Source organism: Leguminivora glycinivorella, chromosome 1 (assembly GCF_023078275.1).
Source record: "Leguminivora glycinivorella isolate SPB_JAAS2020 chromosome 1, LegGlyc_1.1, whole genome shotgun sequence".
Lineage (NCBI taxonomy): Eukaryota > Metazoa > Arthropoda > Insecta > Lepidoptera > Tortricidae > Leguminivora > Leguminivora glycinivorella.
This window is the reverse complement of record NC_062971.1, coordinates 25,393,751-25,407,363: the sequence shown is the minus strand read 5'-3', so window position 1 is coordinate 25,407,363 and position 13,613 is coordinate 25,393,751. Positions and strand designations below refer to the sequence as shown.

The following is a 13,613-nucleotide window of genomic DNA, read 5'->3' as shown; positions in this document are numbered from 1 at the left end:
ATGGCACCGGCCACATCAGAGCGTCGCGTGTCTCGGAGCGCGCAACGGACGTCCGCGCCACGCCACCTGAGTGTAATTCAAAAAGCGTCTCCTCAGTACATTTTGTACGGGACGTCCGTTGCGCGCCCCGAGACACGCGACGCTCTGGTGTGGCCGGTCACTATGGGAAATCGATCCATGTCGCCTAAATTTCTGGCTATCTCGTGACAAAGCAAAGGGCCTACTGCGAAAACAGAGGTTTGGTTGGTTTGCAAAATACGAACCTCTTTCTGAATGTGGCAGTACGGCTTATGGTCTTAGCCTGTTCAGAAAGACAAAATAAAAAAAAATTAACGTCAAGCTAGTGTTGCTATACTTACAATTGCTAAACATTTACGTTATCTTTATCAAAATAAAGGCAACGGCACACTTTCAAACATCAGTCATTCTTTGTTTTCTAAAAGATTTATTTAGTGCAGAATGGACTAGTTAGTATTGATCTTTTGTTTTATAGAAATTTGGTATTCTTCTAACGTATTTTATATTATTTGCTTCTAACATAATATGACCAAACATATTAAAGACATTTTGCTTTCCATCATATGGCAACACTGTCACAAGTCAAGTCAAAGTTCATTATTTTTAACCTGATTTGGGACTGATTTATGTATAGTTTTTAATATTATACGCTTAAAATTTAATTAATACTAAGCTAATTCAGTGCTGGATCAGTGTTCTAGTGCCTTAAATATGTACGCTTTAAATAAATGTCCTCATAAAAACCTGTGTTTAAAAAACATAGCCCAAAGAAGTTATGCCAGCAAATCAAAAACAATTCGTGATGTTAATTATCAATATTTACAAAGAAGTAAGGTGCCTACAATGCATTTCCAGAAGTCGTTACCGAGACTGCCTATACCTGGATTGAACAAAAGCACCGAGCGGTATCTTAAGGCATTGCGACCGCTTTTATCCGACGACCAATTTAGTGCTGCGACCAGCCGGACTAAGAACTTTGTTAATAATGAGGGCAAGTCGTTGCAAGAGAAACTCGTAGCGAAAGATAAGGCAAACAAGCACACAAGCTATATTTCAGACTATTGGTTTGATATCTATCTTCGAGATCGCAAACCTCTGCCCATCAACTACAATCCTCTAATCGTTTTTCAAAATGACACTAGACCAGAATACAACAATCAGTTAATCCGGTCTACAAATTTATTGATAAGTGCTGTGAGATTTATGGAGTCTCTGAAGGCACAGATTTTGGAACCAGAAGTGTTTCATATGAATCCTAAGAAAAGTAATACACCACTTTTTAGAACAGTTACAGGCTTATTGCCTGAGGCGGTGTCATGGTTTGTAATAACTGCATTTTATTTAACAGCTTATTCTTGTCTGAAATCTGGAAGTCTGGTTGTGGTCAGTACTAAAGTATTTATATGCTTCTTGAAGTACTTTGCTTAAATTCTGTTTACTATGAGATGTTTTTCTTATAGGTATGGTGCATACCTTTTCAAAGTGTTTCCTCTTGACATGAGTCAATTTCCGGGTCTGTTTGGGGCAACCCGCATCCCTCTGGAGAATAAAGACAAGATCTTCAGGGTAACAGACAGCCGGCATGTGCTGGTGCAGAGGAGAGGACACTTCTATGCTTTTGATGTCCTAGATGCTGATGGTAACCAAATTCGTGTTCACAAATTGTTTTTTATTGAACCCTTTAAAGCCCGGTGACAATTGTTCTGACTGACTAAGAAGGAACTGGTCAAAATAATATTAATTAATTTAACTTCATGCTTATTAGGTTTGTTAAATATGTATTTATATGTAGGCACCTAATGGAACTGAAAGTGTTAACACAATGCCACAAGATAGTTTTAAATGGTTTTTAAAATTATATTCAGGTATAAATGTATAAAGGTGATGACCGTCAGTCATCATTTGTTGCCTAGCACCCCTAGTACAAGCTTTGCTTAGTTTGGAGCTAGGTTGATCTGTGTAAGGTGTCCCCCAATATTTCTGTTATTTATTTATATACTATTTGAAATAATATTTAAAATTTTATTGATTTAATTTCAGGTAACATACTTGCACCAACAGAAATACTAGCCAATCTGAATAAAATCATCAGTGACAATACACCTGCAGCCGAGCATCCTCTAGGAGTGTTGACTTGTCAGAACAGAGACGAGTGGGCCAGGCAAAGGGCGCACTTGGAGCAGAATGGAAACAAAGAAGTCCTGAATAAAATTGATTCTGCCATTTTCAACTTGGTACTGGATGATGAAATTATTGGCGATTCAAAACATGCTCTGTTGAAAAATTACTTGCATGGAGATGGTCTTAATAGGTAAATTTAATTCCTTTCAGTTTCAGAATTTATAGTCAAATGATAAAAAATCTGATCCTTAGACAAACATGTAAAAAAAGATTAAATCTATTTTTATAGCATGTAAAGATAGTCTACCATAACACAATATTTTTTCAAAAATTGATGCAATGCAATACCTATTATTTACGAGCTTAAGCTTATTGGGATTGGCCTGGTTATGTCACATACCTATCCACTGAAAAGCAACTAGTAAATCAAATGATATTTCTTTTGTATCAATTAGGCCCACTTGCACCAACCACTTAACTCAGGGTTAGTGGGCTGTCAACTGTCAAATTCCATATAAAATGGTGGTTTAACCCTCCATTTTCGTTGGTGCAAGTGGCCCTTAGTGTTTTAGCCAATAAACATTATGATACCAGTTTTGAATAATTGAAAAATAAAATCATCAATATTTTCATTCAGGTGGTTTGACAAGTCCTTCAGCCTTATCATCACCGGAGATGGTGTGTCCGGCATAAACTTTGAGCATTCCTGGGGAGACGGGGTTGCAGTACTCAGGTTCTTTGAAGACATCTACGCAGAGACAACGAAGAAGCCCTTCGTTCATCCAGACACGAAGCCAGCTAGTAGCAACATTAGTGTTACAAAATTAGGTAAGTCAAATTCAGTATAGCTGACTAGAACAGAGACCGAATATCGAAATTCATCAAGTGCTAATTCGTGATTAGCCGGGTCCACACGTCGCGGCGCAGTTGCCTCGCCATATATAGACATGTTCTCTCGAAGCAGTGCGCGCGTTTGCCTCGGCCGAGCAACTCGCCTCGCCTGAGGCACCTCTACATTGCCCGTTTGCCGCGCAAACACATAGTATCGTGACGTGCCACGCTCTGTATGGACTATGGACTTATTTTTCGTTTTTACTGACACATCTAAGAAAATGTCGTCTATGGGCCGGTTACAGACGTTTTATCAAGTTCTATCTTCTTTCCAGACTTCAAGTTGGATGATAAATCAAAACAGTTTGTTGACAAAGCTAAGAAAGAATACAAAGACTGGTATGAATCATTAAGCATAGACTACATTTTGTACGAAGGCCTAACGAAAGGTGCTTGCAAGAAGTATAAAGTCAGTCCTGATTGTGTTATGCAGCTTAGCTTCCAGGTATGTAGCAATATAATGAAACACTCTTTAATATTTATGAATATCTTAGTAGCTCCTATAATATATCATGAATTTATGATTCACTTGTGTATGTGTGTATGTGATGCACTTGAATCTTTCTCCGATTGAAAGCTATACATAGATTTTTTGTTTCCAGGCCGCATATCACTTGCTCCACGGTAAATTCGTCGGTACCTACGAATCCTGTAGCACTTCGGCGTTTAAGCACGGCCGGACGGAAACGATGAGACCTTGCACCGAAAAAACGAAGGTAAGCATATTACACTTCATAGCCATAGTATCTTTTATAGATGAGCCAAATTTATATTCATGTGCGTGCGCCTCTAAGGGACACAACATTCGCAATACGGCAAAGTTAAAAACACGCTTCTAAAATGCCTACAATTGGTTGGGTTAATTGTTACCCACCGGAGAAACGGTGGATAACAATAATTTGCGTCTCCTAGGCACGTTGTACAAGTAGGTAAGAAGAAAAAGAAACTATGACAAGGAAGATATTGATACCGCTTTCACAAGCTTGGTAGTGTACAATGTGATGTATGCGAGCAATTAAATAGATAGTATCGTGTTCGTGTTAGATCAATGTAGCTACTGGCGGTATCTCTAATACATGTTATCAAATTGTCTGATAGCAGTCTGACAAATTTGTTACTCATTATGCTGATAAGTTTAACACAATGTTAATCTATATTATATTATATGCTAATCGAGCTAATTTCGGTATTTGAATATGTGCCTAAATCAAAATGACTCCGTCAAGTAGGTGAAGTCATGACAATGTCAATTTATGAAATTCTCACAACTTTACTTATTTCCTTTTCTTTAAAAAACCCCGCGTTCTGACCTCCAACTGCTACTGGTTTTTATTATTCTTTCAGGCTTTCTGCGAAGCTCTTCACTCAAATAAAACCTCGCAAGGAGAGCTCAGTGCCATGATGCAAGAATGCTCCAAATATCACTCCGAACTAGTTAAAGAGGCTGCGATGGGCCAAGGATTCGACCGTCATATGTTTGCCCTCATGAAGATCGCTGAAGAGTATAACCTGCCGCGGCCCGAGCTCTTTGACTCTTATGAATATAATTTCTTAAACATGTCGATATTGAGTACGAGTACGCTGTCGTCTCCTTCTGTTATGGGAGGCGGTTTTGGACCGGTGGCTACAGAAGGGTTTGGAATAGGGTGAGTTTGGCAAGTTAGTAGTTGCACTTCATTTACTAAAACGGGATTGATCCCGTGGAAATTGTAGTATCGATCTTTTCAAAAACTATGGGGACATTGCCCTTCAAAAATAGATCTACGAACATGGTTTAATCAAAGCACTCGCTCATTATTCCGCGCGGCTGCATCTAAAGTCCGTATAGCCCTTATGATAGCCAACCTCCGGTAGGAGATGGCACTGGAAGAAGAAATAATATATATATTCCATGAAAGTTGGCACAAGCGGAATGAAGAAAACGGATGTGTGAGTGACAATAAATTATCAATTTAAGGCCGGCAACAGACAGTCTTAAAATTCATAATCATAAAAAACAAGAGTGTGTGTGGACAGTCGCGCAATTGTATCGAACTCCGTGCACTCGATCTGATTTTTGTAAGATTATGATTTTTTCAGATTATGAATTTTAAGACTGTCTGTTGCCGGCCTTATATATATAGTCGTAACTGTCAAGAGTTGCCATTTTAGATGGGTTCATCTCACAGAATTATAATTAAACCAGAATGAGTAGTTAGGCCAAAAAGTGTGTCCACATGAGAGGTTAAAGTTGGGGCTGGTGTCCCTCTCGCACTTATTACCACTATCAAAATCATTTGAATGACGTCATCACTGTCATCATTTGGGGATACCAGTCAATATTCAAAGTTACTACCAAATCTACTAATACCCAATTAAAGGTTTTTAATAATTGCGCAATTTTTTGGTTTTATGGCTTCATAATAATGACTTACCAATTCGTTACAAGGTATTAATACCCTTGCCTCGATATAATACGAAAATAATTTAAGAAGTTTATAAACTTAGTTATCATACAGGTAAAAATACTACTACTATAGTAATTTTTTAACACTGGTCACACGTGCGAGAGGGACACCAGCCCCAACTTTGACCCTCTCATGTGGACACACTTTTGCTAGTCTGTCAAGAACGCCTTTATGCGCCAGTGATAAGGTTCAATTTAGTATGGCAAAAAAAGTGTGAGCTCAGTCCCTATTGTAAGTCGATGGTTCATCTATCACAAACATGTATATTTTCATTCACTCATTCATTCCATTCGCGCCAGCTCATGTGAATTACCCTGTGCAGTTACTAGGGTGTGCAAACCGGTTAACCGGTTAACCGAAAAACCGGTTAACCGAGACTTTTTGGCCTCTGTTAAAAACCGGTTTTTATAGTCTCTAACCGGTTAATAACCGAAACTATATTTATTTCTCAAAATTTGGGAAATTAAGCATAAAAAGGTTCCAAAATACGTAATTATTTAATGTTTTGTAATAATAAAGATTTATTGATTACTTTTCATTGACAAAATTATTATTTGTAATGATTTTATTTTAAAAATTAGTCCCAAGTCTACTACCGAGTATACATTTTATACAATACAGTAGAGTCCGGTTAGTATATTACGACTCCGCATAGACCTAACGTCCAACCTCTTACAACGACATAAGCACAGGTATTTATTTGGTTTTCGTATGTGATAGTATGAAAGTACATCCGTTTATTACGACTCCGATTTTAACGAACAGCCGCTTTTTACGACACATTTTACACAGAATCCATCCATCAAGTCCGGTTGCAACGACGAGCGACAACGTTTTTAGTTTTACTAGTAAATTGAGGAAACAAAGCTATTTCCACCAAGCACGGCCCCCTGTCTTGCCTACAACAAGTAGCAAGATTACATTGTGGCCATGTAACTTTTTGGAGTATTGCTTTTAAATTTTTTTTTTTTTTTTTTTTTAATTTATTTAGAACACAAACAGTCGTAATATACATCATACATAGGTGTAGTACATAGAGTACCTACAAAAAACTGAAAGTAATACAAACAGACCTGGAGGTTCATAAAATACATATGAAGTTAACTTAAAACAGTAGGTATGTAGTTATAAAACAGCGTAGTACATAGTATAATAAATACAACGTAGTTCAAAAAAGAAATGCAACACATACAATTACGATTCAAAAAGCATCAATAAATACAGACATCAAGGAATACCTATTGTTTACTATAATAAAGTTATTTAAAAAGTTTACGTCTCACTTGCAATTTTAAACTAGATAACGAATTATTAAAGGGATCAATATCAAATAAAAGTTTATTATATAAACTGGGAACTCGTCTGAAAAAAGTATGCTTAGCATAGTTCTTACGAGAAAAACTAACATGGAATAAAGGTCTAGGCCGTAAGGGGAGACGCGGACAACCAAAGTTCACTAACTTCAGGAGATCTGGACTATTAATAGCACCTCTAAGAATTTTAAACAAAAACATTACATCTAAGTAATTCCTGCGATTGGATAAAGACGGAACACAAAAATATTTAGCCGCTAATGCAGAATTTTCAAAATAGTTACCTGTTCTGTAGGCAAGTGATTTTAAGAAAATATTTTGTATCCTCTCCAAACGGTCAATGTGAACTTGGTACTGAGGAGACCAAACTATACTACCAAATTCGAGGATACTTCTAACTAAGGAATAAAATAACAATTTGTAGGTAATAGGTCTCTTAAAAGGCTGGCCAATACGAAGAATCATCCCTAACTTTTTATAAGCACGCTTACATAAGTTATCAATATGCAAGTTATAGTTCAATTGTGAGTCCATTGTAACACCTAAATCCCTAATGGATGATACCCGTGCTATCATATTACCACAAAGAGAGTAGTTAAAAATTATTGGATTCAGTTTGCGGCTAAAACTAATTATAAAGCATTTGTCGGTATTTAAGAATAGGTGATTGTCTAAGCAATATTGGTAACAATTATTTAAATCTTGTTGCAATGAAAGGCAGTCAGCTTCCGACGATATAGCTCTAAAAATTTTGGTGTCATCCGCGTAAACAAGATGTTCAGCATTACGGAAGCAGGTCGCCATGTCATTGACGTACAGGATAAACAATAAGGGACCTAGGTGGGAGCCCTGGGGTACTCCAGAAGGGACAGGCAGAAAACAAGATGTATATCCCTTCAACGCTACTGCCTGACTCCGGTTAGAAAGATACGATTTAATCCACCGCAGAAGGTCACCGTGTATACCGAGTTCTAATAATTTCTTAATTAAGTGATTATGGTTAATTTTATCAAAACATTTCGAAAAATCGGTATACACGGCATCCACCTGGTGGCCAGAAGATAAACTATTTATAATAAAATCCGAGAAGGTAAGGAGATTTGTGTCAACACTACGACCTTGACAAAAACCATGCTGACTGGGCGCGATATGCTGATAGAAAGCGGCAGTTATTCTATTGTATACTAATTTCTCAAAAATTTTAGCAAAAATATTTAGTTTACTAATTGGTCTATAATTCATTACCTGACCTGCATCCCCACTTTTATAAATTGGTGTAATTAGAGCACTTTTCCATTTAATAGGAAAGTGGCCCTCCGATAAAGACTTTCTATATATCTGCGTTAAAGGCGCGGTAAGCTCTTTAGCGCACATAAGGATGAAATAAGGATGTATCATATCAGTACCACTACCCTTACTAATGTTTACCCTTTTTAAATACTCAAAAACACTGTCCTCTGAAATATCAAAGCTACCGAGGTCAATAAGTGAGTCAACAGGCGCGAGTGACACGTCCAGTGGCACAGACAGATCAGGTACAAAAACAGAGTTAAAATAAGTATTAAAAAAGTTGCTGATGGTCTGTCCATCCTTAGATGAATCACCACGATACGACATCTGATCTGGTATATGATTGCTCGGAAATTTTGATTTCATAAAGGACCAAAAGTAATTAGGATTATGGTGAATTTTGTCCTCAGCCAAAGAAATAAAATCATTATAACACTTTTTAGCCATTTTATGCTCCCTAGATCTCAATAAAACGAATTCAGCCCTATCTAAGGGATTTCCATAGGTTTTCCATCGCTTATGAATGGTCAACTTCTGCTTTCGAATTTTAATTAGCGCACGTGAAAACCACGGCGGATACCTATTATTAGAAAATACTGGTTTATGCGGAACATATTTTACTATTAAATTACTAAGGACAGTATAGAAGTACGTGACAGAGGTCTCAACATCCATGTTAGCCAGACATAACCAATCGGTCTCAGATAGTTCTTTACGAATATTGTCATAGTCACCGCGACGAAAAATGGGCTTGATAATGTGATTAGGCTTTAATTGAGGCAAAAAGTTAGTTAACTCTAGGGCTAACGAAACATACAGCGCCTTATGTTGGGGATCCTCCAAAGTAAGTGGAGATGAGCTGGCGGTGACCTCGCAGTTTACGTTAGACATAACGAGGTCTAGCACGCGTCCATTAATATTAAAACATGAGTTAAATTGGTTTACACCTGTCAAAGCCATAAAATCAGAAAGAAGAATTGCAACGGGGTCAACACCAGGCTGAATATCGAGATGATTTGAGTCAACACACGGGGACCATGACGCATGGGAAACATTAAAATCGCCTACAAAAATAAAAACATCATCAGGATTTGAATGCATAATCTTTGCCGCGTTATCGAAAAAACAACGCAGAGATGCAATATGATTATCGTTATGAGGAAAATATACACAGGCAATATGCAACAATGGCCCTCCCCGAGCAGCTGATCGTCGGCGGTGGCGGGGAGAGTGGGGCGCGCGGGTCGCGGGCGCGGCGCCGGCGCAGGCCCGCGGCTCCACGGTGAGCCATAGCTCCTCGTGCCGCGGCGCCGCGCACCACTCGTCACGGCGCGACACACTGAGCCCGCGCCGCGCGGCCACCAGCACGCCACCCCCACGACTCACACCGCGATCGGCACGGTCCCGCCGCCATACCTCATACCTGTTATCAAAAAATTCCGTACTAAAAAAGTCAGGATTCAGCCAAGTCTCGGATAAACATATGACGTCGTAATTACAGTTTATAACGTTAGATAAAAATGTATGTGATTTAGTCCGCAAACCCCTTACGTTCTGATAGTAAATTGATATGTTGTTATTACTAAACACAGTGATGGAAGAAAGTTAAATTAGTAAAATATGTTATATTAATATATTTATTAGTTCTTATGAGGCATAAATTTCCTTTATCAGACGAGTAGTGAAACGTAAACAGTTTAAGATATAACAGATAGCAAGATGGTAATTTAATTAGAATATTTTTCCTTGTTGTTATGTAATACGAACAGACGTACAATGCAAAACAAATTAGCTGCTTAAAGATAGACGAAAGTGTGTCATTGATGTAACTTATAGTAAACATAGCAAAAAGTCATTTAAGTTTACTTAAATCACCTTCATCGCCGATTGCAAACACTTTGGAGCTGTCGCTTTTACGCATAAATATCTTGCATTGCTTGACCCAAAGGTACTTAAAACCTAGTTCGTTCTTCCTGTCACGAGCCTGTCTCAGAAGCAACTTGTTCACAGCTGTTAGATGCTCATTAACGTAGATGGGGACCGCGGGACCTGGCAGGCCGGCGTCGGCGCTGGTGAGGTTGCGGCGCGCGCGCACGGCCGCCAGCAGCTCGTCCTTGCGGCGACGCTGGCAGAAGCGAACCACTATGCCGGGGGGTCGGGGGTCCGCGCGGTCTCCGCCGCCGGCCGACGACACAAACCGGCGAACACGATGAATAGAATCTACATCTGAGTCTTGTAAAGTAAAGCCTATAGTGACAGATATGCTATTCATGATGGACATTAGGTTTTCACCATTTTTCACGGGAACTCCACAAATCTCCACATTATTTAGACGGCAATACTGATCCCTGCCACGCTCGTTAGCCTTTAAATCGGCAAAATCGGCCTCTAGCTTTTTTAATTTGGCCTCAATGGTCGGTAGACTCTCCACCTTGCTCTCCGTGAGGGTAAGCCGCGCATTAAATTCTTCCATCCGGCTTTCTATTGAATCGAGCTTTCCCTCTATGCTGGTAATACCTTGATTGGCTGAGTCCAGTCCAGTCTGCATTTTGTTGAGTTGCCCTTTGAACCCCCTTATCTCCTTAACTAAATCGTTAAACGAGTCCGGCTGGCGGCGCGACAAGCAATTTTAACAATTTGTTCGCCTCGGGTCTAATCTTATAAGCTAAATAGAACACAATTTGTATTTTTCGATTGCATATAAACTAGCTTTACTAGTTTACAAATGATGAGCAAGCACGCATACTAAAAATGACTTTTTCACAATAAAATAAGGTATTTAATACTATGATAATAATACCCTGTAAATAAACCTATTGATTGAAATGTTTTAGTAATAGAGATGTAGATATTACTTTTAATTGAAAGAAATGAAATTGGTTTTGTACGACATCCGGTTAGTACGACGTAATATCAGCGGTCCCTTGAGCGTCGTTGTAACGGGAGTCTACCGTATATTTCAAACTATATTTTTTCAATTGTTTCTGTTAACATGTTTCATGTGCTGTTGGTTTTCCAATAAATAAATAAATAAATAAAAGAAAGGTAAAATGGAGATCTTGGTTTTCTTACATCAATTGCTTGTATTACTAGGGGCTCTGGGAGCTGTAGACCTTCGCGACATGCTTAGAAAACGCAAAACTGACGAATCACATTCAAACCACACAAGCCTTTTTTAGCAATTTCCGCATTTTACAAAATTTCCAAAAAGTGGATAAAAATGATCTTCATCGTGCAAGTAATACCTGCTACGATATCATAAACGTCAGAATTTTTAAAGATAATGGTAATTATTGCGTAGTAAGGCCATTTACTAAAAATCCTCAAAACCGGTTAATAACCGGTTAACCGGTTTTGAAGGAAAAGTCTCGGTTATTAACCGGTTTTTTAAGTTAACCGGTTTTTGCATACCCTAGCAGTTACACATACACGATTTTCTTGACTTTTTTTTTCCCCCAGGTATTCGGCTTTCCCCGACAAGTTGGGCGCTGCGGTCTCCAGTTATAAGTCACATAACAACAGCACAGAATTCGTGCAAGCATTACACCAGTCCTTTGAAGATATTACGAAAATTATATCTACGTGATTTGATTACACTTTAAAGGCGAAAACTGTGTGGCACAAAATAAAAATAAGGGGGCCATTCAGAAAAGTACACTCAACCAATTGGAACTCTAGGCCAACCATGTCAAAATGACAAGCAGTAAGAGCTTTCTTACAATCTAATTTATAACGTCACTATGACCCTTGAGCGTAACGTGACTATGAGCACGGTATATAATAAAGAGTACTATAGTACAGTATGGCCACTCCTGCTCCCCGCTGAAAGTGCCGCCCACCCCCTCTTACCTCACAGTTACCGCCTGTCAAAAACGCGAACAGTCGACCTGTCATATTTCACTCATACAAGCATAGTACGCGTTCACCTACACGAGCTTAGACTGTGTGCTAGGAACGCGCCTCTTTCATATCTTTGATCGCTAGTGTCCGAGATGTCCTATGAGTGATGTAGTATTCTACAGTGGCCTAGAGTTCCAATTGGTTGACTGTACATAGGTACATTGCCCTCTACCTTAGGCCCAGGTCGATTAAATCCTGCTCGTCAACACCTATTTACAAAAAACAACAGGTCAATTTTATTTTTAACCCTATAATAGGCGTATAATAAAAAAATTGCGTCCTAGCTTCGGTTGCATCTAATAAGAAAATATACCTGTGTCCATAAAAAATACAAAAAGAGATTTATAACAAAATACTTCTACATAAAACCTTTTTTCCTCTATTAATTTGAAGTGGCCAAATACTAGCGCCAATAACAAGCAGTCAATCGATTCCCTTCAACCAATCTCAGTGCCTTACAGTACCACCATAATTATAATGAATTAGTGCATTTTATTATAGTACCTATAGGAAAAGGATAATTTATTATCATAAAGAATACTATTTATATAGGCAAATGTGTAAATTGTTAATCTTAGGACTTAGGAGCACACTATATTTTAATATATTTTTTTTACAATTTGTAGGGAAATAAGTTAGGTATATTTGAGGTTCTGATCATTCTCGAACCCTTAATATGTGACCATGTCAACGATGGAATGGAATCTGGTTTCACAGATAATAATAGTTAGATCACAATCTTTGTTTTGTATCTCATGTTTATATTAATTTATGCCTCTGATCTGTCAAAGCCAAAGTCGTCAACTACCGCAAGCGACTCTTTTTTAGGGTTCCGTAGCCAAAATGGCAAAAACGGAACCCTTATAGTTTCGTCATGTCCGTCTGTCCGTCTGTCCGTCTGTCCGTCTGTCACAGCCGATTTACTCGGAAACTATAAGTACTACAGTGATGAAATTTGATGGGAATATGTGTTGTATGAACCGCTACAAAATTATGACACTAAATAGTAAAAAAAAGAATTGGGGGTGGGGCCCCCATACATGTAACTGAGGGATGAAATTTTTTTTTTCGATGTACATACCCGTGTGGGGTATCAATGGAAAGGTCTTTTAAAATGATATAAAGTTTTCTAAAAAACATTTTTCTTAAAGTGAACGGTTTTTGAGATATCAGCTCTCAAAGTCGTAAAAAGTATGTCCCCCCCCCTCTATTTTTATAACTACGGGGTATAAAATTCTAAAAAAAATAGAGGTGATGCATGCTAATTAACTCTTTCAACGATTTTTGGTTTGATCAAAGTATCTCTTATAGTTTTTGAGATAGGTTGATTTAACTGTAATTTTGGTTTGCTGCTACGGAACCCTTTGTGCGCGAGCCCGACTCGCACTTGGCCGGTTTTTTTTTTTTTTGCCGGGCTGTCCTGGCAAAAAAAAAGAGTAGGTACCCAGAAAAAAAAACAAAAAGTGGCAATATTGTAGTGACGTCCCTTTCAAACCAATATTGGTATTGGTAGGTATACTCTGTCAAACAAGTCTGTCAGTAAATAAGAACAAAGAAAACTATATGCATCCTTTTCTTTAGGGTGCTAGAGAAAAGGATACCTATAATTTTCTTTGTTCTTTTTTACTGACAG

At 38.3% G+C, this 13,613-nt stretch overlaps 1 protein-coding gene across 1 annotated transcript; it reads left to right on the top strand.

Annotated features, from left to right (window-relative positions):
* The first annotated feature begins 611 nt into the window (after positions 1-611).
* Positions 612-12,264, top strand: LOC125226284 (carnitine O-palmitoyltransferase 2, mitochondrial). The gene is made up of 8 exons (XM_048130222.1): positions 612-1,337; positions 1,479-1,657; positions 2,059-2,329; positions 2,777-2,967; positions 3,306-3,475; positions 3,633-3,746; positions 4,375-4,676; positions 11,540-12,264. Exons 1-8 carry the CDS (start codon positions 730-732, stop codon positions 11,664-11,666), a joined length of 1,962 nt encoding a protein of 653 aa, XP_047986179.1. The 5' UTR covers positions 612-729; the 3' UTR covers positions 11,667-12,264.
* Positions 12,265-13,613: the final 1,349 nt, after the last annotated feature.

Excerpts from the sequence above, each read along its gene's own strand:
- LOC125226284 (XM_048130222.1), top strand. The coding sequence starts at position 730 with ATGTACGCTTTAAATAAATGTCCTCATAAAAACCTGTGTTTAAAAAAC. Across the intron at positions 1,658-2,058 it reads TGATGTCCTAGATGCTGATG|GTAACATACTTGCACCAACA; the intron begins GTAACCAAATTC and ends ATTTAATTTCAG. Across the intron at positions 3,476-3,632 it reads TTATGCAGCTTAGCTTCCAG|GCCGCATATCACTTGCTCCA; the intron begins GTATGTAGCAAT and ends TTTTGTTTCCAG.